Source organism: Ochotona curzoniae, unplaced genomic scaffold (genome assembly GCF_017591425.1).
Source record: "Ochotona curzoniae isolate NIBS_2020 unplaced genomic scaffold, NIBS_Ocur_1.0 contig_605, whole genome shotgun sequence".
NCBI classification, from domain to species: domain Eukaryota; kingdom Metazoa; phylum Chordata; class Mammalia; order Lagomorpha; family Ochotonidae; genus Ochotona; species Ochotona curzoniae.
In genome coordinates, this window is record NW_024466491.1 from 3,363,230 (window position 1) to 3,388,733 (window position 25,504).

General features: G+C 66.0%; 3 protein-coding genes across 4 annotated transcripts; 1 reads left to right on the top strand and 2 right to left on the bottom strand.

The window, feature by feature from the left end:
• Window positions 1-122: 122 nt before the first annotated feature.
• On the bottom strand, window positions 123-4,196 carry DUS3L (dihydrouridine synthase 3 like). 2 transcript variants are annotated; one of them, XM_040990773.1, is made up of 13 exons: window positions 4,090-4,196; window positions 3,384-3,684; window positions 2,746-3,237; window positions 2,597-2,638; window positions 2,320-2,472; window positions 2,107-2,223; window positions 1,928-1,993; window positions 1,641-1,751; window positions 1,453-1,549; window positions 1,295-1,370; window positions 1,022-1,210; window positions 352-480; window positions 123-272 (listed from the first exon to the last, which is right to left on the bottom strand). In XM_040990773.1, exons 1-13 carry the CDS (start codon window positions 4,194-4,196, stop codon window positions 200-202), a joined length of 1,953 nt encoding a protein of 650 aa, XP_040846707.1. In that variant the 3' UTR covers window positions 123-199. The 2 variants fall into 2 exon arrangements, with proteins under 2 accessions (XP_040846707.1, XP_040846708.1); XM_040990774.1 differs by lacking the exon at window positions 2,746-3,237 and having other exon boundaries at window positions 3,591-3,684.
• A 12,523-nt stretch (window positions 4,197-16,719) lies between these two features.
• On the top strand, window positions 16,720-19,048 carry NRTN (neurturin). The gene is made up of 2 exons (XM_040990954.1): window positions 16,720-16,870; window positions 18,639-19,048. Exons 1-2 carry the CDS (start codon window positions 16,720-16,722, stop codon window positions 19,046-19,048), a joined length of 561 nt encoding a protein of 186 aa, XP_040846888.1.
• A 1,872-nt stretch (window positions 19,049-20,920) lies between these two features.
• On the bottom strand, window positions 20,921-21,997 carry LOC121163356 (4-galactosyl-N-acetylglucosaminide 3-alpha-L-fucosyltransferase FUT6-like). Its single transcript, XM_040990893.1, has one exon. It carries the CDS (start codon window positions 21,995-21,997, stop codon window positions 20,921-20,923), a length of 1,077 nt encoding a protein of 358 aa, XP_040846827.1.
• Between the last annotated feature and the right edge of the window lie 3,507 nt (window positions 21,998-25,504).

Genomic DNA, 25,504 nt, shown 5'->3' on the forward strand with positions numbered 1-25,504 from the left:
TAGCGAGGCCCACAGGGGAGCGGCCACAGTGCCTGCCGCCTTTCCCCGGCCCAGGCTCACACGGCGGCAGGGACGGGACATGGCAGCTGGGGCGGCCGCAGGGACACAAAGAGGCCCGAGTCTGGTTTTAAAAGAATAAAATTTATTGGTCCTTCACGGGCGTGGGGAGCTGCCGGGGGGGCGGCGTGGTGGCCCCCAGCTACTTGTAGGCGTTGGCTTTGTGCTTCGGGAGGAAGACAAAGTTGGGGGGCACCGGGCCCAGGAGCATCTCACTGTGGGGCAGGAGAGGGCAGAGTCAGCCCACGGCCGCCAGCCCCCATGCCACCCCCGGCCCCACCGGCGCCTGCAGACCTGATTCGGATCCAGTCGGCGGCCTGCTGGCTGGCCATGAGCGTCTCCAGGTAGTCCCGGCCCAGATAGTATGGCGGCCACTCATTGATCCTCTGGGGAAGGCGTTCCATCAGGCCCACGGGCACGTACCTGAGGGCACGCGGTTAGGGCCAGCCCTGAGTGAGCCTGCGCAGGAAGGACCGCCTGCAACACACGCTTCACAGCAAGGCCCGCCCCAATGCACACCTGCACAGGGAAAGCCCGCCCCCAATGCACACCTGCGCAGCAAGGCCTGCCTCAATGCATACCTGCACAACAAGGCTCGCCCCAATGCACACCTGCACAGGGAAGGCCCGCCCCCTCCCACACACACCTGCACAGCAAGGCCTGCCCCCAATGCACACCTGCGCAGCAAGGCCTGCCCCCAATGCACACCTGCACAGCAAGGCCTGCCCCCAATGCACACCTGTGCAGGAAGACCCGCCTCCAATGCACACCTGTGCAGGAAGGCCTGCCCCCCCAATGCACACCTGTGCAGGAAGACCCGCCTCCAATGCACACCTGTGCAGGAAGGCCTGCCCCCCAATGCACACCTGTGCAGGAAGGCCTGCCCCCAATGCACGCCTGCACAGGGAAGGCCCGCCCCCAATGCACACCTGCGCAGGGAAGGCCCGCCCCCTCCCACACACACCTGCACAGGAAGGACAGCCACTCGAGCAAGAAGCGCCGTGTCTTTTCCACACCGCGCGTGTCGGAGCCCCAGTGCTCCAGGCCGTAGCTGGTGAAGTCGCGCAGGATGTCCAGGCGCTCGGCCGAAGAGATGTCCCAGTGTCGCTGTTCCTTGATCTCCGTGAAGAGCCAGGGTTTCAGCAGGGCACCGCTGCGCACGGGCAGGCAGGGCTCAGCGGGGCGCCAGCACCCAGCACACCCCTCCACCCGGCCCACGGAGGCCACGGGCACTCACCGGCCGATCATGACCCCTGCCACGCCCGTCTCCATGGCGCGGTTGGCGTCCTCGTAGGACAAGATGTCCCCATTGCCTGCGGGCAGACATGGGGGTGTTGGCTACGGCGGGGAGGGCGGGCGAGAGGCCGGGCGGGCCCAGGCTCCCCTGGCACCCACCAAACAGCGGCATGGGGCTGGCGGCGACCGCGCACTGCTTGATGTAGCCCCAGTCAGCCAGCTTGGTGAAGCGCTGTTCCCGGGAACGGCCGTGCAGCTGCGAGGGTGCGAAGGGCAGAGGGAGGCAGTGTGAGGTGCAGTGAGGAGGGCGTGGGAAGACGGGGGGAAGCCGGCGCCCCAAGACCCACCGTCACCAGGGCTGCGCCCCACTCCCTCAGGTCGGGCAGCAGGCGGTGTGCCAGGTTCACGCGCTCCTGGATGCCCGTGCGGATCTTCACTGTGAGCGGCACGTCCAGCACCTGCCGGACCAAGAGAGTGGGGCTGGTGGGCGGAGCCAGGCAGTGGGAGGGGCCGAGGAGCCAGAGGGTGGAGCTATACAGGGGGCGTGGCTGGGTTTGACAGGCAGGTGTGGCTCTGCAGGGTGGGCATGGCCTGCACCATGGGCATGGCTGGGGTTGGGCGAGCGCCCAGGTACCTGGTCCATTCCCCGGACAATCTGCTGGAACTTGGCTGGGCGGTTCAAGAGGGCGCAGCCCCCGCCCTGGAGAGACAGGGATGGGTGAGCGAGGACCCCAGATGAGTGGGAGGACCCCATGTGCCACCCCCCTCCGGCCTCCCCCCACGCTCCCATCCCCCTCAACCCGCAGCAGCTACCTTCTTGTACACGAGGTCGATGGGGCAGCCCACGTTCACATCCACAAAGTCCACCTCAACCGTGCGGTTCAGCAGCTCGGCGCACTTGGTCATGGAGTCGGGGAAGGCGCCCTCCAGCTGTGCGGGGTAGGGCAGGGACGGGTTCACCTGGCTGGACTCAGACAGGTGGAGTGCAGCCTGGAGCCCCACCCCACACCCCGGTCCCCTTCTGACCTGCACCCCGAACAGGTCCTCGCTCTGGTGCCGCTTGAGGAGGGCCCACTCGGAGGTCCGGCCCTGCAGCAGGTTGGTGCACACCGCCATCTCCCCGCACGTCACGTCCGCCCCGAAGCGTTTGCAGATCCGGCGGAAGGGTAGGTTCCCACACTGTATGGAAGGACACCCCCCCACACACACACATGAACACGCGAGGGCGCTGCCAGCGGTACTGACACCGGCAGGGGGACCTGCTGACCTGGCCGCCCCCCGCTCCACCCCCGCCGGCTCTCACCGTGGTAAGGGGTGCCAGGTACAGTTTGCCGTTGATGTCGAGCTGGAAGAGGGGTAGGGAAGCTTGGTGGTAAGCACCAGCTCTCTCTCCCTGACCCCACGCCCAGGGCTCCTGTCCGGCCCCACACCCACTGCCCCACATCCCCGTACCCGCTTCTTCTCACAGCGCCGTAGCTTGACCACGTCCTCGTCGGTGAGTGGTCCGCAGGTGCGCACGGGGCTGCTGCAGGCCGCGGGGGACTCCTGCCCGGTGCCCCCAGTGTCCCCGGGACCCCCGGTGCCTCCGCCACCACCATCACCACCACCACCGCCCCCGCCAGGGCTCAGCTGCTGCAGGGCCTGCTCGGCCGCCTCAAAGCGGACCAGGCGTTTCCGCAGCTGCTGCTGCAGGGCCTTGTCCAGGCCGTTGCGGATCGGGGTGGCCTGCGCCCAGCGCGCCACCACCTCTTCCCGCACCAGGTTCTGGCCGTCGGGGCCCAGGTGGGCGCCGCCGAAACGACAGGTGACACCGTAGGGGCAGCGGCCGAAGGTGTCGAAGAGCACGCAGCGGGGGCCCAGGTCGGCCGGCTTGGTCTCTAGGTAGGGGCCCAGGTCGTGCAGGAAGCGGCAACGGTCGCCGAAGAGACAGGAGGACGCCGACTCCTGGGGGTGCGAGTGGGGGGCTTGGCTAAGGGGCTGCACAGCCCCTCAGGTTCCCTCAAGTGGGCAGGCAGCACGCAGGGCCCCTGCAGCTGCAAGAGGCAGGTACCTGCCGCCCCCTCTCCCCGCCCTGCCGGGCACACCCCCACCTGGATGACGGTGGGGCACAGTCGGTACTGATCGTATTTGGTGGGCTTCGTGTGCGGCCGGCTCTTGTTCTGGCCGCGGGCTTTCTTCTGCTGCTGCTGCTGCTGCCGGGCCCCAGGGGCCGCCCCCACGGGAGGCTGCCCATCTTGCAGGCGGATGCGCTTGGCATCGGGCTCGCCCTCGGGGTCTCCGCCATCCACGTGTGCGGCCTCCTCCTCCTTCTCCTCTTCCTCCTTCGGACGGGCTTTCCCCGGCCTGTTGGCTTCCAGGAACTCATGAAAACTCTCCTTGGTGGTGAGGAACCTGCCAGGGAGGGAAACGGGGTTCGCACGGGGTAGGGCCGCCCCAGTAGCATCCTTCCTGCACCCCCCCACACCGCACCCAACTACAAGTCCCAGCATGCCTTGCAGCGAGTCCGCGCGGGGGTGCGGGCGGTGCTCCCGGCAGGCCTCGCGGCCCCCGTCTGTCCGTCCACCCCGGGGCAGCACGCGGCGGCGGCAATCGTGGCCGTGACCGCTCCCCACGCGCGTCCGCGGCCGGGAACTCAGGGCCCCGACACCCGGGGAGGCCCGGCCGGCAGCATCCCTGCCCCGAGCTCCCGGCATGCACCGCTCCGGCCGCGCTACGGGTGCCGGGAGATTTCTTTTTTCCTCCCTCCTTCTCCCCGTCCTCGCGGTCCACACCAGAGCCAGCCAGGGCTCGACTCACTGGGACTTGATGGACACCACGGCCCGGTCCGAGGCGCCGGCCGCCGCATCGCCGCCGCCGCCGCCGCCCCCGCCCTCGGCCGGGGCCTCTGCAGTGCCCTCCGCCATCCGCGCGCCTCACGCCCGCCGCCCTGCGCGCCAGAAAGGCCTTCCGGGTCACGCGCGCGCGGGGCTCCCTGCCCTTCCCCCCCGCCAGCCCGCGATCGGCCTCCGCCGGCGCGAGTGCGCATGCCCAGACCTCTGGGCCTGCCGGGCGGGGCCAAACCGAGGGGCGGGGCTGTGCGAGTGCGCGTCACGGGGCGGGGCCGAGGCTGTGCGTGCCCCCCGTTATGAGGCGGGACCTCCCCGGGGGCGGGGCTCTCCTTGCCCTTCTCTCTTGCCAGTCCACGAAAAGCGGCCGACGGCGCGAGTGCGCATGCCAGGGCCGCTTGGACCCCGGGTTAGGGCGTGCATGAGCGCGTCACTGGGCGGGGCCCGCCCGGGGGCGTGGTCTGCTCGGGGGCGGGGCTTGGCCTTATAAAAGCTTGAGCGGCGTCGGGAAGTCGCTTTACCCGCTTGACAGTTGTGTCTGTTATGTTGTCCTGATTTTTCATCTTTTTTTCTTTTTTTACAAGCTCCGGACGGGGAGGGTTGGGGGCGTTTCCTGCTGCTTTCAGGGCTGGGGAATCCAATCCATAAAGAGCTCCCGTTGGGCTAGAGGGAAGTTTGCCGGCAGGCTGGCAGGGTGCGGAGGGAGGCGCCCCTGAGTTGGGTGCAATAGAAATGGGGGTGACTGGGGGTGAGCACAGGGATGCGGGAGCTGGGGGGGAGGCGGGCCCGCGTCCCTCCACACGCCCAGGCCTGCCGTCCAGGGTTCGAATCCCGGCCCCGCCACACACTTGGGGAGCCGTGGGCGGGCCGCACTGGGAAGGAAGGGTCCTGGAGGGGCTGACCATCTCCTAGGAAATGGGGACCCCGAGGCCTGGCCTGCTCCCCTAGGTTCCCACCCCTGACCGCTCCGAGGAGCCCAACCCCCGTGCGGGGCAGCCGGGGAAGGCTCCCCGGTGGAGACCGAGCGCTGCACCCTACACAGCACAACCCCGTCCTGTCCCCAGGTCCTCCCACACCCCCAGCGCAGCTTCCTCTTCCTCACCCTCCAGCCCCCCTCGGCTCTCCCAGGCCCTGCCCTTGTTGGGGATCCCAGCAGGACCCCACCGGCCCTTCAGGAGCCGCCCAGTCAGGTACTGGGTCCCCCAGGGGTGCTGGGGAGCCGCCCATCGGGTACTTGGGTCCCAGTAGGGGTACTGGGGTCCCCCAGGAGTGCTGGGGAGCCGCCCGTCGGGTACTTGGGTCCCAGTAGGGGTACTGGGGTCCCCCAGGGGTGCTGGGGAGCCGCCCGTCGGGTACTGGGGTCCCACTAGGGGTACTGGGGTCCCCCCAGGGGTGCTGGGGCTCCCCAGTTCCCTAGACTAGGTCCGTCACTCTGAGGGAGGAAGCATGGAGGAGGAGGCTGCAGGACGCCCCTGGAGCAGGTCACCCCGGTTCTGTCTTCCGCTGCCCCGTTTCTCTCCCCGGGTGGGGTCCTGCCAGGTGCAGCCTGGGCTCCGTGCCCGCTGCTGCCCGCCCGGATTTGCAGCAGGCAGGCGGCGGCTGTTGCTGCTTTATCTGGCGCGCGCGGCAGCAGCTGCCCCTTATCTCCCCGGCTTCAGGACACAAGACTAAGATTAGGGCGGCTGGGGCCAAGGACACAGGGCGGGAGCGTGCGTGCCTGCGTGGCCATGCATGGCTGCATGTGCATGGCATGTGTGTGGTGGTTGCGTGGGCGTGCCTGTGGACATGTGTGCGTGCGCCCCTGCAAATGGTGACCCTGTGGGGGTACCCCCACGGCCCCCTGGGCCGCCCCCACCAGCGTCTGATGGTTTTCCCACCTTGCCTACCCTTGACCTGTGACCCCCAGCTGTCAACGACCCCCTGGGGGAGCCGGGGGAGCTGTTTTTACCATCGTCGCCTGGACCTGGACTGGGCAGCCTCCCTCTCGCCGCCCACGGCTGCCTGGGGGCCCTGCGTCCTGGTCTGGACCCTCGGGCTCAGCCAAGGTAGCTGCCTCCTGCTCTTGGTGTGGGGTGAGAAGGGGAATCCAGGCCATAGTGTTTTGTGTTCCGTGGCCAGGGAGCCCCCCAGGCTCCAGTCCTAGAGAACATTGCAAGGGAGCCACTTAGGCAAAGCACCCTGCTGGGTCAGGGACAGGGGACACTGTGGGCATGCGGCCATCTCCCCTCCCACGCCATGGACCCCATCCGGGAGGTCCCAGGGTATAGCCCCAGGCCCGCTGGACCCGGGCCGAGACCCCTGGCGCTAAAATGGAAACTTTTGCACGGGCCAAGTGCCTGGTATGTCAGCCGCCCGGCCTCCTGGAACCTCCGCCTGGGTTAACAGTGCTCGGACAGCGTGCTCCCCCACCAGGGGCAGCACCGGGGGAGGGAGGAGGAACGGGCAGGGGTCCAGCCCTGGGGGGGGGACGGGGCAGAGCGCTGTGGAGCTGACCATTCCCAGAACCCTGCCTGCCCACTCCTTGCTTGTGACCCGGGGCCCAGCCTGGGCCTCTCTGGGTCCCCAGGCCAGGGTTCCCCAATGTCAGCCGGCAGGGGTGGCAGGTGAGGAGGTCCTGGGCGCCAGTAAGTAATGCCCAGGGAATACAGAGGAGGTGAGACGGGAGCCAGGGCCTGGCCTGTCCTGGATACACGGACACCCACCAGCCAATACACTGAGCCCAGGGCTGCCCGCTGCACCTTTCCCAGCTGTTACCCCACTTCTGTGTGTGGTGATGTTTTAAAAATGCTTTAAAAACAGAGCATTTGGGGCCTGGCGTGATGGCCTAGCAGCTGAAGTCCACGCCTTGAATGCATGTCTGGGATCCCATATGCATGGTGGTTCTAATCCCGGCTGCCCCACTTCCCATCCAGCTCCCTGCCTGTGACCTGGGAAAGCAGTGGAGGACGGCCCAAAGCCTTGGGACCCTGCACCCGCGTGGGAGACCCGGAAGAGGCTCCTGGTTCCTGGCTTTGGATCAGCTCAGCACCAGCCATTGCAGTCATTTTAGGGAGTGAATCATCGGATGGAAGATCTTTCTGTCTCTCCTCCTCTTTGTATATCTGATTTTGCAATAATAAAAATAAATAAATCTTGAAAAAATAAATTACACATTAAAATAATAAAAGAAAACAACAGCATTTCATGACCTGGTGATTCCATATGAAACCGGTTCGAATCTCAGCTGCCCCACTTCCCGTCCAGCTCCCTGCCTGTGGCCTGGGAAAGCAGTGGAGGACGGCCCAAAGCCTTGGGACCCTGCACCCGCGTGGGAGACCTGGAGGAGGCTCCTGGCTTCAGTTCAGCTCAGCTCCAGCTGTTGCAGCCACTTGGGGAATGAGCCAGCAGATGGAAGCTCTTCCTCTCTGTCTCTCCTTCTCTGGGAATCTTGGCTTTCCAATAAGTCTTGAAAACAGAAAAAAGGAAAGCACTGGAAGTAGCCGTGTTTCTGGCAGCGCGAGCAGACCCTCGCAGCAGCCTGGCACCCCTGGAGCTCCCGGCCAGGTTCCCCACTGTCGGGACGGGTGTGGCTGTGTGTGCACCAGTTCCCGACAGGGCATGAGTCAGGACACGGTGCACCTGCCACAGCGCTGGGTTGGTGACCGGGAGGGCGTGGGTGACCAGGCGACAGAATGAGGCGGACCCTGTTGAGTGGGGCAATGTCTCCAGGTCTCCCCTTCTCCCCTCATGTGCAGGGGTCTCCCCAACTGTGGGTCAGGTGGGCGTGGCTCCTGCGTCCCCACCTCCTTCTGCCTCTTGTCCCGCCCCTTTCTAACCCCGCCCTGACCTAATCAGTCAAGTCCCCGTTGCCAGGGCGACCGGTTTCCCAGCGTCCACATGGTAAGCACATGTGCGTGTGTGTGTGTGTGTGTGTGTGTGTGTGTGTGTGTGTGCTGGCCGCCACCCTCCCCCACTCCCCGCCACGCGTCTGCAACCCCTCTGCTCCCCTTCAGGGCAGCGAGGGGGAGAAGGCGGTGCCGGGTGAGCAGGGCCACTGACAGGCAGCTGGCGACAGCTTAACTGCTGCGAGCTGGGGTGGGGGTGGGCAGACGGCTGGGCCTCCAGGCAGGCGCAGTGTGTGTGTGTGTGTGTGTGTGTGTGTGTGCGCATGGGGCCAAAGCCCCCGAGTGTGGCTACAAGGCGCTTACCTGGTGTATGCGTGCATGTGCGTGCACACGGGGGCCGGTGTTCCAGCAAAGCCCCTGAGCCTCCAGCTATGAGGTGCACACCTGCTGTGTGTGTGTGTGTGCGCACACGCGTGTGCAGGCGGCAGGTGTTCCTGAGTCTCCAGCTATGAGGTGCACACCTAGTGTGTGTGTGTGTGCACGTGCAGGGGGCAAACGTCCCAGCAAAGCCCCTGAGCACCCAGCTACAAGGTACACACCCGGTGTGCACGTGCGTGTGTGTGTGTGTGAGCGCGTGTGCGGGCAGGAGGCGCCCCTGAAAAGTCCGGGCGGATGTGAGGGTGGCAGGTGTGTGCGGTGACTGCAAAGTGAACAGTGGGATGGCCCTGCCCGTCGAGGCTAGCCCGTCATGGTAGATAAACTGAGGCAGCGGGAGGAGTGGAACAACTCCCTGCCCACACAGCGCACAGGTCCCCTCCCGTCCTCAGCTGGGCCGCCCACTCCTGCTGCACCCTGGGGTCCCGCACAGCCCCCGCAGGAGGGGCAGGCAGGCCTGCACCTCCCCAGGTGGCTTCATCAGATGTGTGTGCTGCGCAGGTGGCGGGGTGAAGGGGGATCCCCAAGAACTCCCGGCAGTCCCGGCCCCTCCAGCAGGAGCCTGCGTGCGTGGGGGCCGCAAGCGGCTGGGTGTTTCCCGGGAACCGGAGCAGGGTGGGCGGGACGGGGCCAGGTCCCTTCCCGCGGCCGCTGGAGTCGCCAGAGGGCGCCGTGGGAACGCGCAGCCGTCTGGCAGGGAAGGGTTGGGGGGCGGGTTGAACGCTGGGGCAGGTGTGTGCGTGTGTTTGGGGGGGCGCAGATAACATAGGGCGCCACGGGTCTTGGGACACAGAAGGGGGCGCACGTGGGAGCCCGGGGCGGGGAGAGGGGTCCCCCGCAGGGCACCAAGACCAGATTTGGGGGGCCGAGCGGCTTGTGATGGGGGCGCCGCGGACGACGGGAGTCGCCGTTATCTTAGGGTACCGCGAGCTGGCGGGGGCGGAGTTCTGGGTTTCAGGTTCCTGGAGGGCCGGGGGTGGCGGGAGGGTTCTGGAAGTTTGGGGAAGACCTGGGACAGGATTTGGGGTGGGGGCAGAAGAGGCTGGCGTCTGAGTGCGCGACCCGAGGGTAGCCGGAAAGAGTCGTGGGATGTCTTGGGGTTGCGTCTGTATGGGTGAGATGCGGTCGTGGTGGGGAGTCCCCGAAGTGGGAGACAAGCCATCCTGGGAAGCATCGACCTGAGGTTCCCCGCAAGGACATTCACGGTGAGGGGAGCCCTTGGCGCTTCTCTCCCCGGGGAGGAGGACTGGGGGTGTCTGGCAGTAATTCCAGATCCTCAGTGGGGTGGGGGTGTCGGCGGAGCAGGATCGGACCTTGCTGGCGGTGGCGACTTGGGGGTCCCAGCTTTTTCCTACAAGACGCCGTCGGGGTCCCCGGGGCCGCGGTGGTGACGAGGGCGGGGGAGATGGCCGTTTTGGGGGAGTGGGCGGGCGCCGTGACTCCCCAGCCTCTGCCACCTGCGCTCCTCCAGCGCCCCACGGCCGGGACCATGGGCCGGGGGCGGCGCCGGGCCCGGGTAAGCCGCGCTCCGCCCTCGGCGCCGCCCCAGCCCCGCCCCCGGCCCCGCGCCGGGCCGAGCCGTCCGCGGCGGGAGAGCGCGCGCCGTGGAGAGCCGCTCCGATCTCCCGGGCCCCGCGCGCCGCCGTCCCGGGGAGCCCCGCGCCGTCCGCGCGCCCAGGCCGCCCGCGCGCCGTCCGTGCGCCCCCGCGCCCCCTGCGCCCCCGGCCGTCCAGGGCACCCCGAGCCCCAGCTCCCCCACGCCGGGCCCGGGATGGCCGCAGCCCGCGGCTGAGCGAACCCGGGCGGAGGGGGGGTGCCCCCATGGGCCGGCCCGGGCCGCGCACCCCCCGCGGCCGCCTCCTCCGGCCGGGGCTCCCCCCGGGCGCCGCGGGCCCTGGCGGCCCGGATGGCGGTCGCGGCGGCAGGGGCAGGGGCTGGGGCCGGCGCGGCCGCCACTAACGGGTAGCCCCGCGCCCGGAGCAGGTAAGCCAGGGACAGGGGGGTGGGGGATCTGGGGGTGCGCAGGGGACCGGCGAGAGCACACGACCAGCCCCGCGGACCAAACGGGGGACTAGGCGGAGGCGCCAGACTCCCGGAGGACCAGTAGCTCCAGCTGCTGCTTCTGACCCGGAGCAGGCGGGCGAAGGCGGGTGGGGTCGGAGCCGAGGGGAGGTGCGGGGGTGGGGTGGGGGGGACAGGTCCACGGTGCGCGGAGGCCCATCCCGAGCGCCTCTGCCCGCCCGGGGGTGTCCCTGCCCGACGGGGCGGGCGCGCCTCTGCCGCGCCGGACCCCCCACGTGCGCCTCCCGGGCGGGCTGGAAGCGGGGGGGCCCGCCGGCACCCCACCCCCGTCCCCGCAGCCTCCAAGGAAGGCGAGACCGGGACTTTTCCCCACCTCACCCCGTTGTGCCTCGGCGTCTGCTGTGTGCGCGGGGCAGAGGCGGACCCCGACCCCGCGGACCCCGGCCGGGGGGCTGCCGTCGCGGCCCAGCGGCTCTCCCAAGTAAACATCTGTCAGCCGCGCGCTCCGGCCGCCTGCCCTGCGCGCCGCCGCCGCCGCCGCCGGGGACACGGTGTCCTCCGGTAAAGGCCGGGCCCTCTCGGCTCCTGGGGCGGCCCGCTCAGCCACAAGAGGGCGTGAACCCCTCTGGGGAGGTGGAGGGATCCCCGAAGGGCCAAGACTGGCCTGGGAGGGGGCCACACTGTGCCCGTCTCCCCTGCTTTGCGTTATTTTTTTTTTTTTTTCCTTTTAGCGAAGGCGACCTTGACTGGGGGGTGGGACTGACTTTGCGCCCGGCGGTCAGGGAAGTATTGGTGCAACATCCCCACCCCCCGTCTTGGGGTGCCGGGGCGCAGCAGCCTGTCCTGGGGGTGAGGCGGGGGCCACCTGCAAGGCTGAAGGACCCTGCCTGTCCCACTGGCTCCCTGCGTAAAACTTGCCGGACACCCTTGGTGTGCCAATGCCTCAGGGGGCTGAGCTGCCGCAGTGAGCATGAGGGCGGGTGGGCGGGGAGCCTTGCGACACCCCCTTTCCATAAGCTTCCATCCGGGTGGCCCAAGCAGCCCCACCTCCAAGGGCTGCAAAGAGCTGCTTGGTAGTGGGGGGGGGGTGTTGAGGAAAGAAAGGCAAACTGCCCCCCTGCCACTGTGGTATCTGGGGTTCCCCACATCAGGCACAGGGTCCCTGAAGTTGCCTGCCCCAAGGGTTTATGGCAACAAGGAGGAGAGTAAGTGCCAGGGAGAGGAGCCCTGGGGGTGGGAGGGGCATGAAGGAGGGGCCCTGGCACTGGGGCTGGGAGGGATGAATAGGAGTTTTCTGGTTCCCCGTGGCAGGAGATGGCACAGCTGGCGGGTGCCGCAGCCATCAACGGCCCCTGGTGAGTGGGGACAGGCTGTTCTAGAAGATTGGCAGGGGGAGCCTGGACTGGGGTACATGAGCAATGGGGTGTCTAGGAGGTCAGGGCTGGAAGCATGAACGTATCCGTGGCTGGGCTGTTCTTGCTGAGGGTCCCTGGTTGCTGAGGGGGTCTTCCCTCAGCATAGCCCTAACAGGTGCAGGCCAGGGGGCATCCTGCCCAGCGAGGACCTCTGGAACCCAGTTGTGTGTGCCAGACCCTGGGTGGCAAAGACGCGGGCGGTCGGACAGGAGCTGGTGCCTGCCACAGCAGGGCCGGGGCCCACCCAGGGGACGCCTCACGTGGCCTGCGTTGCATAACATGCCAGGGGACCTGACTCCACGGGACCAGCAGGGGTGACTCGGGGAGCCACGGTAGGGGGGCACGAGGGCGGTCGGGCTCTGGGCTGTGTGCGCTGCCCCAGCCCGCTCCTCCTGGCCGGCTTCCTGCGGTGCCCTCCCGGCTGCCGTCGGAGAAGCTCTGCTCGTCTTTCTCGAGCCGCCTGCCATCCGGGCCCTGTGCCAGCGGCTCAGCCGTGCCAGGCCTCATTAGGTTGATCCTGTCATCTCCCCCCCTACCCCACCCCCCGCCCCAGACACCTGCGTGGCCAGCCCCGGGGCCAGCTCGGCCAGCCAGACTCGCCTGGTGCGACTGAGGGTTTTGTGCAACGAGGACGGCCACCGTGGCAGCGGGTCCGAGACCGGCCACCCAGGGGCACGCACGTGAACCTGTACACAGGAACACACACACACATGCCGGCACACGCGTGCTCCACAGACTTGCTGGTCTCCAGGCGCCTTAGCCCCACCCCTGCCCCAAATTCTCCAGATCTCACCTGCCCCATGTCTTCCTGCTTGTCCTCCTCGGCGGAGCCCTCTGGCCTGCCAGCGATCACCGCGGCTTCCACCTCGCCTTCACGCTGCTTGCACTGCCAACAGTGGAATGGTCCTGTTTGTTTCATCCCCTTAATACCTGCCTCCCCGCTCCCCACTCCACCGCCAAGAGGTCACTGGCCCCTGAGTTCCCTGCCGACCCCCTCTCCCCCTCGGTACTCAGCAGGTACATGCTGGGAGCAGAACCCCAACTGGCACTGGGGCGTCCGGCCGGGTGTCACCTGCTGTTTCTCTCTCTCCCTCCCTCCAGGGGCTCCCAGGGAGTGGATGTAGAGTCAGACCCCTCCCCCAGTAGCTCAGCACCCCCCCCACCCGCTTGCTGTGTGCCCTCTGGCAAGACTCTCGAGGTCTCTGAGCCTGTTTTCTTGCATGGGAGACAGAAGCGATGAGGCGGCACCTTCCACAGGGACACTGGGAGGGGACGATGCCAGGAAATCACCTCGCACAGCCGGGATGGCTGGAAGGGACAGGACTAAGGGAGTGGCACGTGGGGCGGAGTGCCCGGTTCGAATCCCGGCTCCTCCATGCCTCCACCTTAGCTAACCCGCTAACACGCACCCTGGGGAGCAGCAGGCGAAGGCTCGAGTGCCTGGGAGAGCCGGATGGAGCTCTGGGCTCCTGGAGGTCGCCTGGCCGGGCCCTGGCTCAGGCAGGTGTTTGGGGAGGGAGCCAACGGCCAGGCTGCTTTTTAAATAATTAAGCCAAATCATTTTTAAACAGATGCGAATGTGGAAGAAGGTGGTACTGGCAGTGGCTCTCTGGGGGTGCCCGGGAGCCTTTCCTTTTTGCCTGCGTGTCTGCCCCAGCCCCGGAATGTCCTCCACACGACACGGTGGTGGCTCGGCTGGCCGTGTACCATGGGCCTCCCGTCCGTGCCCCCTTCGGCGAGCAGCGCTGTCCCAGGCCCCCCCACCCCACCCCGCCGCAGCCAGCAACAGGTCTAGCGGGCGGGCAGTACTGAGCTTTGTTCCGCAGCCCTGGCCCGCACAGAGCGACCCCCAGGCCGGCCCCCAGCCCCAGCCTGGGAACAGCTGTGGCTGCCACATGTTCCTGGTTTTGCCCCAGATGTGTGTCGCGCCGCCCAAGCCGCCCTACCCCACCCCTCCGTGGGAGGGGCTGGCCCCAGGGTCCTGGTGGGGTGGGGGAAGGGAGTGTGGCCTTCCTGTGGGCTGTGGACTTTGGCTGCTTGTTCCACGGGGACACTGAGTCCGGCCTCTGGTGGGGGACAACTCCCACCCTTGTGGGGCCTCAGTTTCCCCATTGGTAGGAGCCACCCCCTTCCCATCGAGGCAACGTGGGGAACCCGGAACCTGCGGGAAGCGGGGGTGCCCTGTGGTGTTGCACAGACTGGGAAATAGGCCGACAGAGAGAGGTGCAGCCCCTCCCCGTCCCCAGGTCTTCACTGACAATACCTCTCACACCAACGCCACCCCTACTGCCCCACAGCGATGGAACCCTGAGTTGCAGAGGTGAAGAGGGGGAGCCCCCCGCCCACTAGCCGAGCCCCTGCTGTCCCTGGAGGGGTCACTCGTGGAGGGGCTTAAGAGATGGGGCGTCACAGCATGTGTAAGAGTTGTCTTAACTCCTGGAAGGCAGAACCAGGCTGTGTCCGAGAAGTGTGGGTGGCACCCGAGCCGCCAGCAGGAGCGGTCCTGGGCCAGGCAGCATCCTCTTTGTCACCGTGCCACCTCTCCATTCAGGTCACCTCACCCTGGGCGGGCTGGGCCTATTCAGCTTCCTGCCGCCAGCGGCCCCACCTGTGGGGCTGGGGCAGCCATGTACCTGTGTGTGTGCGCCTGTGGCTGGAGGCAGCAGGTGGGGGGCTAGGGGGGTCCCTGAGCTGCCCCCCCACCGGGCCGAGCGTCCGCAGGCTGCACCTTCTGCCTGCAAGTGCCCCAGTGTGTGGGCAAGGCAGTGGGCCAGGGGCGTGAGGGGGGTCTTGTTGGGTCGACATGTGTGTGGCAGTGCCCGAGTCGTGAATCAGATGGCATGAGAGTGCCCCCTGCACACGTGACCATACAGGCCCTCTGCCACACCCACGTCGCCCCTCCCGGTCGGTCCCGGTCAGGTGGTTTGTGCAGAGACAAACCAGTCGGGTGGCCCCCATACAGAAAGCTCATTGTTAGCGCTGTCTTATCAATGGCACCTGCCGAGAGGGGACCCACACCCCCCTCCCCTGCTTCCCTGCCACCCCCACTGGCGCTGGGGAGGTGGGTCCACCTGCGGTGTCAAAGGCTGCTGGGGGACTCTCACTCAGCCCCCTGCAGAGATGGCCAGCCAGTACCTGCGGCTGCCTCTGTCTTCACGGGGAAACTGAGGCACGCCCCTCTGCACAAGTCAGGTGCTGAGCTAGGGAGGTCTGGCTCCTGGTTCTGGGCCTCAGTCTTTCCATCCATAAGATGGGGCTGTGGGTGTGTCCTGCTCCTGGGGACCCCTGCGAGCTTGCCTGGGTTCCTTCGGAGCTGGGTCTGTGGACTGGGGGGTTGTGGGGGCGGAGCCTCCTTGTTGGGGGGGGCAAAGCTGACTGCACAGGCCTTGAAGCTCCTGCCCACCCCTCCTCCCATCCCTCCCTGCTTCAGCCCCAGGGGTCTCCCTGCTGCTCTGCTGTCCATTTGACGCTGTCCTGCTCCAGCCCCGTCCGCCCCACCCCCAATGCTGTTTTTGCCTTCACTGTGCACGCATGCGCTGCAAACCTCCTAAGCTCTGGTGAACTGGCTTGGTTCTTACCAGATGCCCCTGTGCCCCTGGGCTGGCTGGAACTTTGCTCCTGCACACCCCCTCCTCCCTCCCGGTGGACGCCCACAGCACTGAGGGCCGTCCGTGCAGGGGTGAGGGTAGGGAGTGTGTTTTTTTTAGCACAACGGCCAGAAGACCCCTGCACCCCATGTTGGAGTGTCCAGGATTCCAGGCCCAGTCACTCATGCCAGGCCCGGATGGAGCTCCAGGCCACAGATGGGCGAGCTCTCCACCTTGCAGATAAATAAACCAAATACAAAAAATATATATATATTTAAAAGAATTCTAGCTCCCCCTTCCCAGCGTCCTCCTATGGCTTCGGGGGCCCCTGAGCAAGTCCTTGCTCACGTTCTCAATCTCCCCTAACTTTATCCAAACGAGTGTCCAGCTTGCGGGCTGGGACTGGCCTGGTAACCAGAGGCGTTTAATAAATGCCTCCTGTGGCTGTCTGGGGTGTTGTTTCTGCAGCCCGCGGGCCATGCGTGGAGAGACAGGCAGCTCCAGCTCCCGGCATCCGCAGGCAGGTGGTGCGCAAAGAAGAACGCAGCCGTTTGGCTGTGGCTGCCTTGCAAGCTGCGCGCTCCGCGCCCGAGGTGCGCGCATGGGGGTGCCTGGCGACCCCGCAGGGCCCAGACCGGGCGGCACAGCGCGCGCTCGCGCGCCCAGGCTTCCCAGCTCCGCGTGTAAATGTTTACACCGGGCCGGCCGCCAGGCTCCGAGGGCCGACACCACACCAGGCGGCCGGGCGGGGAATGTAAACGGGCTGGGGCGGCGGCCCCCCCACTCGGCTGGGCTGAACACCCACTGTGTGCGCCATGCGCGCCTGGCCCCAGAGATCCTCATGGCCTGGGTGGGGAGTGGGTGGGGTGGGAACCGCCGTTGGCCTGGGGGTGTGGGAGGTGGGCAGGGCCCGCGGGTGGGGCATCAGTGTATCCGAGGACGTGAGCGCAGACGGGCGGGAAGTCACTCAGGGACACCCGTGGGTGCAGCCCCGGGGCTTCCCGACCGACCCTGGTCCCACAGTGCCACCTGCTGGGAATGGCCCCAGCCGCTGCTGTCCCTCTTCCCTCTGGCCCCTGGGCAGCAGCCTTCCCTGCCGCCGTCCTGCCCCAGCCTCCTGCTTTAGCGCTGGCAGTACCCTGTGTCCTCGGTTCCTCTGGTCCCCTAGGTGAGGTGGCTGCCCGTGGCCCTGACATACCAGGGGGTACCCATATCCCCCACGTGCTTCTTGAGCTCCCAGCAGCTGGTCAGGGCTGGGGTGATGGAGGGGAAGGAGGGTGGGCACTCGCTGATGCCCTGCCGTGCCCACAGGCCCAGCATGCAGCGCTGGAAGGCGGCAGCCGTGGCCTGGGTGTTCTGCAGCTCGATGCTAACGATGTGGATGTGCCGGGACGGCCTCACGCCTGCGCTGGCCCCGCTGCGCCGCCCGCCTCGCACCCTGGACGCCCGCATTGCCCGCCTGGCTCAGTGTAAGCTCGACGCCCCTCCCTCCCCTGTCCCTTCAGAGGGCATTTTTGGAACGGAATGGGGGTGGAGAGAAGGTACAGCCTTGGGGGTTGAGGTAGGGGGTGGCTGTGGGAATTGGGGTTTCCCCCAGGCACGGTTGTCACGAGGAATTAGGCTCCAGTCCCCAAGGGACTGAATGGATGGAGATTAGGCCCTGGGCACCGGGCCCGGGTACCCCCACAGCACAGCGGAGGTGGTGGACGGAAAGGCCCCCCAGGGGCCCATGAGCGATTGAGGGGGAGAGAGGCCCGTTTGTGGAAATGCCCCCTCCCTGAGGAGGTGCAGCCCTGGCCCGGCTCCCATCCAGCCTGGTGGAGGTCTTGCAGGGTGAGGCAGGGAGGGGGTGAAACCGCACGCGCACACGCGGGATGCCCACGCACGTCCAGGCCTGCCCCGCCGGCTCACACACAATTCCCTTTTCTTGTCCTCACAGTGGACAAGGGTGCCTCCGGGCGCCAGCTCCACTTCCTTCCCCTCACCCCCACCCCAAACGCTTCCTATGACAGCGTGGAGGAGGGGTAGCCCCAGGAGGCAGGGGCAGACCTGCCAGGAGAGGAGTGTGTGTGTGTATGTGTGTGTGTGTGTGTGTAGCCTGGAGGGATACCTCCATGAGACCTCACCACCCCAGCCAGCCAGCTGTGCCTGGGCTGGAGTGGGAAGGCAGGCTGTGGTCGAGTGGGGGGGCATCCCAAGGCGGATGGGCTGGCCAGAGGAGAGGGGTTCTGGCAGGGGGGGCAGTCCTCCATGGCATAGGAGCTACAATGAAAAAACATTACACCTGAGTGATGGCCAGGGTCCCCCGCCAATGTTCCCTGGGCCCCCGACCTTGTACGTCACCCTTCATGCCGACAGGAGACAATCGTGACACCCCATGGTCCACTCTGCCATGGGGAACAGTGGGGGGATGTGTGGGAGACACTGAGAACTCGGGGTCTCCCCTCAGCCTGCGGGTGTCTGGCTTACGAGCTCACCTGCTTGGGGTGCGCACCGATGGCCTTGGTGAGCTTGGCTGTCACAGAGAGGGTCCTGGGGTGTGCACGGAGGAACTTGGTTCCACGGTGAGAGGTCTGGGGTGCACATGGAAGGGCCTGGGGCGTGCACCGACGGTCATGGTGAGCTTGGTTCCACGGTGAGGGGCTTGGGGGCGCACACCAACGGGCATGGCGGGCTTGGTGAGCTTGGTGCCATGGAGAGGGGCCTGAGGCGCACCGACTGGCCTGGTGGACATGGCAGGTTTGGTGCCGTGCAGAGGGGCCTGGGCGCACATGGAGGGGCCTGGGCGCACATGGAGGGGCCTGGGCGCACATGGAGGGGCCTGGGTGCACATGGAGGGGCCTGGGCGCACATGGAGGGGCCTGGGGCGCGCACCAATGGGCATGGTGCCATGGAGAGGGACCTGGGCGCACATGGAGGGGCCTGGGCGCACATGGAGGGGCCTGGGGCGCGCCAATGGGCATGGTGCCATGGAGAGGGACCTGGGCGCACATGGAGGGGCCTGGGCGCACATGGAGGGGCCTGGGGCACGCACCAATGGGCATGGTGCCATGGAGAGGGACCTGGGCGCACATGGAGGGGCCTGGGCGCACATGGAGGGGCCTGGGGCGCGCACCAATTGGCATGGTGCCATGGAGAGGGACCTGGGCGCACATGGAGGGGCCCGGGGCGTGCACCGACGGGCCTGGCTGCCCCGCTGAGTCCCCTCACCGTTCTGACCGACTCTCTCTCCTGCAGACCGGGCCCTGCTGCAGGGCGCGCCGGACGCCGTGGAGCTGACCCCCTGGGCCGGCCGCGCTCCGGGTCCTCGCCGTCGGACGGGGCCTCGGCGGCGGCGCGCACGTGCGCGTGCCCGGCCGTGCGGCCTGCGCGAGCTCGAGGTGCGCGTGAGCGAGCTGGGCCTGGGCTACGCGTCGGACGAGACGGTGCTGTTCCGCTACTGCGCAGGCGCCTGCGAGGCCGCCACGCGCGTCTACGACCTGGGCCTGCGGCGCCTGCGCCAACGGCGGCGCGTGCGGCGCGAGCGGGTGCGCGCGCAGCCCTGCTGCCGCCCGACGGCCTACGAGGACGAAGTGTCCTTCTTGGACGTGCACAGCCGCTACCACACGGTGCGCCAGCTGTCGGCGCGCGAATGCGCCTGCGTGTGACCCTACCTCACGTGGCGGGGGCCTCCGACGACGGCGACGGCGGCGGCGGCGGCGGCACCAACTTCCGCCCCGACCCCTCGACGACGGACTGCGCGTGCGTGGCCTCCTCCTTCTCCTCCCTCTGCTTCCCACTCACCCACAGCCCTGGGCGGAACTCTCGCGATAACTGCCTTGAGAGAAATAAAAGCGCGGGAAGGCGGGCTTCGTGCGTCAGTCACTCCTGGAGTCGGGACGGGGACACACGTTGTCGCCCCTCGTCCCTCGGGGTCCCGGGGGCGACGGGGAGCGAGGAGCAGACGCGGCCCTCTCCCTGGGGATGCACGGGAGCAGGACGGGGTGCAGGGGCTGCAGTCGGCCGGGTCCTGTCCCCCCTGCCAGCGTGGCCCCCCACCCCGGAGCCGCTGGAAAGGGGGTGTCCCCTCAAACACACGGTCTGCCTCCCCCCAGCATGGTGAAAACCAAGCCATGTGTTCTCCTTTTCGAGTCTAAAAATACCCCCTTCCCCTCTGCGCCCGCCCAGGCCCCGGCGGGGACAGCTCCGCAGCCGGCGCCTGCCCAGGGGGGTGCAGAGAGGAGTCCCCGGGGACCTGGGTCCATAAAAGCCCTTGGCCGCAGCCTGCCGGGGGGAATTTATGACGAGGCCCCGGGCAAGCTCTGCCGTGCAATGTTTAGATTTGCCCGCCGTGTCACCTTGATGCTGGGCAGGCCCCAGGCTGCACGGGGGGTGGCGTTGGGGGGGAAAGGCCCGGCAGGTGCCCGGGCCTGGGGATGGGAGGAGGGCTGCACCCCTCACGTCCAGTGTACCATCCCACTCCTCAAAGGGGTGTCCGCAGGGCAGGGTCTTCTCTCAAGCCCCCCAAGCTTGGGCTGGTGGACCACTGGCCCTCCACTCCCCGTCCCGGGCTGCAGCCGGACACATTGCAAGGCAGCAAGACTTTCAGGGGGTGGGTTGGGGTGGAGGTCCAGGAGCAGTCCCTGGCGGCCAGGCTGCAGCCCCCCGTGAGTGGGTGGTCAGTGTGGCCATGCCTGGCTGGGGCCCCTGCCACCCCTAAAGGGAGGTTTGTGTGTGTGTGTGTGTGTGGATTCCTAGTCCAGGAAGCTGACTCAGCCCCCCGCCCGCGGCAGGCGCTGCAGAGGCCCAACGTGCTGCTGTGTGTGCGGCCCCAGTTACCTTGTTCTAGGCGAGGGAAGCAGCCCAGCCCGGGACACGCAGCTGGGAATGGGGTGCTGGGCTTTGTGGCCCCCTGAGCTGCCCTACCTGTCCCGCTAGGGCCTCCCAACCTGAGGGCGCCAGCCAGCCCACCAGCTGCCTGACATAGATACAACTGCCCCTCATTCTATGCAAGGGTTGCAGCTGCACCCTAGAGGGGTTCCGAGTGGTGCGGGGTCCCAGCTGTGGCCTGGCTGTCACAAGCCATGCATGTCCTGGGCTCCCCCCCTATACCCTGAGTGCATGCACACACACACACACACACACACACACACACACACACACAGGTGGGGGAGACCCCGCTGGTTTCCTCTCCAAATAGGCCACACCCACAGCGCTGCAGACATGATGGACTTGATCTTGGAGGTCTGAGGTCTTCATTACCACCGGACACTGACTTGTGCGTGTGTGCGTGGGAGGGCTTCCCTGCCTCTCCCACTCCAACCCTCGTCGCCACTCATCTGTGACAAGCCCTGTGTGCCAGAAGCACCCTGAGGTGCTAAGAATTGGATTGCGGTCAGTTGACCTTCTGCTATTTCCCAGCAGAGGCTGCTGGCCAGGCTGGACTCAGGGGCAGAGTCCCATGCAAATCAGACAACCCCCTCACACGCCTAGCCCGCCGTGGGGCAGCCCGTTCCCAAGTCCCCAAACCCCAGGGTCCCTCAAGTGAACCAGGCAGCAATACTGGGCACCACCTGGTATCTGCTTTCTTGCTGCAGGTGCCAGCAGGCCTTGCAGAAGTCCAGGGCCCAGCTCCCTATGCCGGGCCTCATCGTCTCCCGCCAACGGAAGTAGCTCAGGTAGCGGGCAGGGTCCCGGTCCAGGGCCTGCAGGTGCTGGGCCAGCTCCTTGGGGCTGGCGAAGTCATCGACGTGAATGAAGGCGTCGGCTGGCAGGAAGCGCTCGTAGTTGCTCCGGCTGGGGCCCAGCACCACGGGCACGGCCCCGGCCAGCAGTGCATTGTTCCACACTTTCTCGGTGATGTAGTCAGGATGCTGGGAATTCTCAAAGGCCAGATAGAACTTGTAACGGCTCAGGGTCTCCATCATGGAGGCCCGGGGCAATGACTGGTGGCCAATGCCAAACACGTGCACGGAGAGGTGGTCGCGAAGTTCCTGGTAGTATTTCACCCTGGCCGACTTCGGCCGCCAGTTGGACACCGCCCAGGCCACCAGCTCCGTCTTGGCTGACAGGTTGACCTGCTCCACGACGGCAGGGGCGTCCGGCCAGGGTTCGAGCCAGCCGTAGGGTGTGAAGATGTCCGAGTCGCTACGGTAGGACATGGTCAAGTTAAAGTAGCCGTCCAGGGCCTGCATGTTCCTGCAGTGGCTGGGGGACTCGAGGCTGAACCAGACCCAGCGCTGCCCGGCTGGCCGCGGGGACTGCGGAAGCTGCTTTCGGGGCTGCGCGCTAACATCCCGGTGGTGCACGATGACGGCGTCCGCCCGCTGGTACTCGCTGCGGTTGGCGGTGAATTTGCAGTCATCTGCGCTGGGCCGCAGGTCCGAGCAGCGGATCAGTTTCACAGGGTGGTTGAAAGGCCAGGTCCACAGCAGGATCACCAGGGGCCGGCGGCTGGAGGCATTGGGGGAGATGGTGCCTGGAGCTGGTGGCGGGAACCTGCTGGGGCTCTCATTGGCCACGCGCAAGTAGGAGAATAAACACACAGCCAGCAACAGCTGCAGCAGCAGCAGCCCCAGGAGGTACCGGAGACGCTGAGGCCCGCCGAGCAGCTCCATGGGTCAGAGCGGCCCCGGCTGGACACACACGAGGGAAGCCACCTGCAGGATGCCTCGTCCCAAGGTCGAGCGACTGGCCGTCCAGCAGTAGCGACGGCAGAGGCTGAAGGCTCCCTGGCTCCTGGACAACACGACCTCTGTACCCGGGGGGAGACCCTAGAGGGGGGTGCGGCCCGGGAAGATGAGCGGGAGCCAAGAGGAGATGGCCTGTGAGGGACACGCCTGCCCAGGAGTTTCCACAGTGTAGGAGTGGGCGCTGTGGCCAGAGATGCTGGGGGTGGGCAGGAGAAGGAGAGAGAGAATATGGGTGAGTGCCTGGACAGCGCAGGAGGCTTAGGCCTGCCAGCTGGGACTCAGTGACTTGGCGAGTGAGGACTGGCTCCCCCTGGCCCCGTGGCAGCACCAAGGCATGCCCTGCCACCTCCCCCCTCGCAGGGGGACCAAGGCTGGAGGAGGGAGATTGGACCCTCCCCAATCCGCGTTGCAAGGCCATACAAAGGCCGGAGCCAGCTGGGGAATGGGACAAACAGAAGCTTCCAGAAGATGCTAGGGCATGTCCTAGAGGAGTACGGCAGACACGTGCCAGTTGGGGTGGGCAGCTGGGAGGGTCTCTCAGATAGCACCTGGTGCAAGGGGCACTGCAGACCCCGGCCACTAGGGGGCGGCGTGCCCCGAGCCCTGGCCGGGCCAGTGTCCCTGTGCGTCCAGCTCCTGCCAACCCCACGGCTGGCCTCAGTTCCCTTCCCGGGCTCAGCTCCCCGGCCCAGGGCTGCCCCGCTGTGCTCCTCCAGCCTGCCAGAAGGAGAAACTGAGGCGACGGACCCAGACCCCAACCACCCCCGCCCCTCTTAGTGAGAGAATCCACCTGCTAGTAAGTTCACTCCTCAGTTTCCAGGAATGTCTCCCCCCGTGTTGTCCCCAGCAGGTACAACAGCAGGCTCCCGCTCATCTTCCCGGGTACACAGGAGCAGGGAGCTGGGGTTGGAGGTGGGGTCGGGGCTCTCACTCTGGCCCTGCGATCCTCCCCGTTGTCACCAGCAAACACCTGTCCCCAGGTCGGTGTGTTTGTCAGCAGCGCCCGCGGGCTTCTGAGCCCTTACCAGACACATGTCCCGAAACACGGGCCAAGTTTACGGTGACTGAGCTGTGGTGACACCTTCCCTCGGTAGGTCTGGGGCAGGTGTTTGGCCAAAGGATTATGCCGGCTGTGTCCATACCACATCCGATGCCAGCTCCCTGCGCATGCGCACCCTGGGAGGCAGGTGCTGGGGTCTTTGGCGTCTACACCCGTGTGCCAGGCTGGCACTGAGTTCATGTCCCCCCTGGGGGCATCTGGAGATCGCACAGAGGGCGGGAGGTACCTCCCTCTGACTGCCCTCTGTCTCCTATAAAATAAGTAAGTACATACTTTTAAAAATGGAAAAACAATGGGTTCCTTTCCATTAGACACGACTCCGCTGTTTTGGGGGGAACCCGCAGCCGGACGCTGGCGCCTGCCCCCAGCCTGCCGAGCAGGAGCCTCGCCGGGAGCTTTTCGCTGTTGACTGCACACTGAACTAACCCCTCTAAACATCCAGGATAGAAATAAAATATTCCAATGAGATTAAACGTGCCATTGTCTTTTGTATTGATTTTTTCCAGGCTGTAGGCGACGGGGTTTGTGTACGGGAAGAGTGGGAGAGCCTGAGGTGGCTTGCCTTTGCTGCCTGTCTCCCCCGACCCCATGCATGCCAGGAGCCAGAAGCCTCTCGTCACCTTCCTGGGAATGGGGAACTTGGCACTTTGGACGCGGATGTGAGGGTTTTAAACAACATCTCCACTGCTAAACCAACCCATAAAAAAAAAATTCCTAAGTGATTAAAAAAAAAAAAAACAGTATCGTTTCTTTCAAAACCTAAACTTAGTCTGGCATTGGGGTGCAGTGGGTTAAACCGCTGTTTGCGAGGTCGAAATCCTGTAACAGAGTACCTGGGTTTGAATCCCAGCGGCTCTGCTTCCCCTCCGGCCCCCTGATAATGCACCTCGGAAAAGAGCAGAGGATGCCTGAGGGCCCCTGCCCCGCGTGGCAGACCCAAATGCGGTTCTACGTTCCTGGTTTTGGCCTGCCCCAGCTCCAGCTGTTTAAAAAATGTCACCAGGCCCAGCGCAGTAGCCTAGCAGCTAAAGTCCTCGCCTTGCATGCCTGGGCTCCCATATGAGTGCTGGTTCTAATCCTGGCAGCCCCACTTCCCATCCAGCTCCCTGCCTGTGGCCTGGGAAAGCAGTGGAGGACGGCCCAAAGCCTTGGGACCCTGCACCCGCGTGAGAGACCCGGAAGAGGCTCCTGGCTCTTGGCTGCTGATCAGCTCAGCTCCAGCCGTTGCGGCCATTTGGTGGGGAGTGAATCAATGGACAGAAGATACTCCTCTCTGTCTCTCCTCCTCTCTGCATATCTGCCTTTCCAATAAAAATAAATCTTAAAAAAAAATAATGTCACCTAAGGTTGGAGTCCTCCTTGCCCTTCAAGAATGGCATGTGAAGATCTGGCAGCCATGGCGGGCGGAAGCTGGGCGCCCTGGGACGGTGGACCTGGCATTCCTTGAGCAGCCGACTCGGGGCTGGTCTGCTGTTTGCTACACCTGCTGGGTGACTTTCTGGGATGGGACAGCCACGCGCCCAACCAGATGTCCATGGCGCCGCTTCCCCAGGGAGCCCTGCATTGGGCGAGCAGGGAGGCGGTCCGTGGGGGCAGTGCCCACTCACTTCTTGCCCTGCTTGGTTGCCTGGGGCCAACGTCTCCAAATATTATTAATGGCCATATGGTAGTGTTCAAGTGAGAGTCCAGGCTTACCGTTCGTTGTACCTTCCAGGACATAATGAGACCTTATCACTGAAATTTATCATGGGGCAAAGTGTGGAGGCCACGGTGAACCCCACAGCTTTCTCTTTCTCTTTTTTGGTCTCAGCAAAAATGCCATTGCTCCGAGAGCCTTCAGGGGACAGATACAATGAAACACCCTCCACCATCTGAAACTCTTAGAGAAGTAACCATGGGGGGCAGAGGGAATGGGGGTTTCATCCGGCCCGGGGGCAAGAGGTGCAGCCACCAGAACCTTCCATTCTATACCCCACCTGGGACCCCCTGGCACCTGCGAAGCCACCTGCCCTGGGTGCCTGAGCCCCGACGGCGCTGGGCCGGCCATGGGGCCGGGGATGGGGAGGGTAGAGGAGGGTGGAAAGGCAAGCTAAGAAGAGGCGTGATGCCTGTGCCTCGGAGGCCTTACCTGTTGGTGCTGGCGGGCGGCCGGACTGTCCCCTGGAGAATCTGTGGACACAGGAGCAGGTGGATTTTCCACAGCGGTTGATGGCAAGGACGGTTGACAAAAGAGGAGGAAGAAGGAAGTGGACAAATAGCCAAGGCTGGCGTCTATGTGGTACTGTGTGCCTGCCTCTCTCAACCAGCTGACCTGGGCCGTCTTGTCTGGGTCGCCTTGCGGGAAACTGGAGCCAGCAGGGGTGAGGCCGTGC

Excerpts from the sequence above, each read along its gene's own strand:
- DUS3L (XM_040990773.1), bottom strand. The coding sequence starts at position 4,196 with ATGGCGGAGGGCACTGCAGAGGCCCCGGCCGAGGGCGGGGGCGGCGGC. Across the intron at positions 3,685-4,089 it reads GTGGTGTCCATCAAGTCCCA|GTTCCTCACCACCAAGGAGA; the intron begins GTGAGTCGAGCC and ends CCTCCCTGGCAG. Across the intron at positions 1,994-2,106 it reads TCGACCTCGTGTACAAGAAG|GGCGGGGGCTGCGCCCTCTT; the intron begins GTAGCTGCTGCG and ends CTGTCTCTCCAG.
- NRTN (XM_040990954.1), top strand. The coding sequence starts at position 16,720 with ATGCAGCGCTGGAAGGCGGCAGCCGTGGCCTGGGTGTTCTGCAGCTCG. Across the intron at positions 16,871-18,638 it reads CATTGCCCGCCTGGCTCAGT|ACCGGGCCCTGCTGCAGGGC; the intron begins GTAAGCTCGACG and ends TCTCTCCTGCAG.
- LOC121163356 (XM_040990893.1), bottom strand. The coding sequence starts at position 21,997 with ATGGAGCTGCTCGGCGGGCCTCAGCGTCTCCGGTACCTCCTGGGGCTG.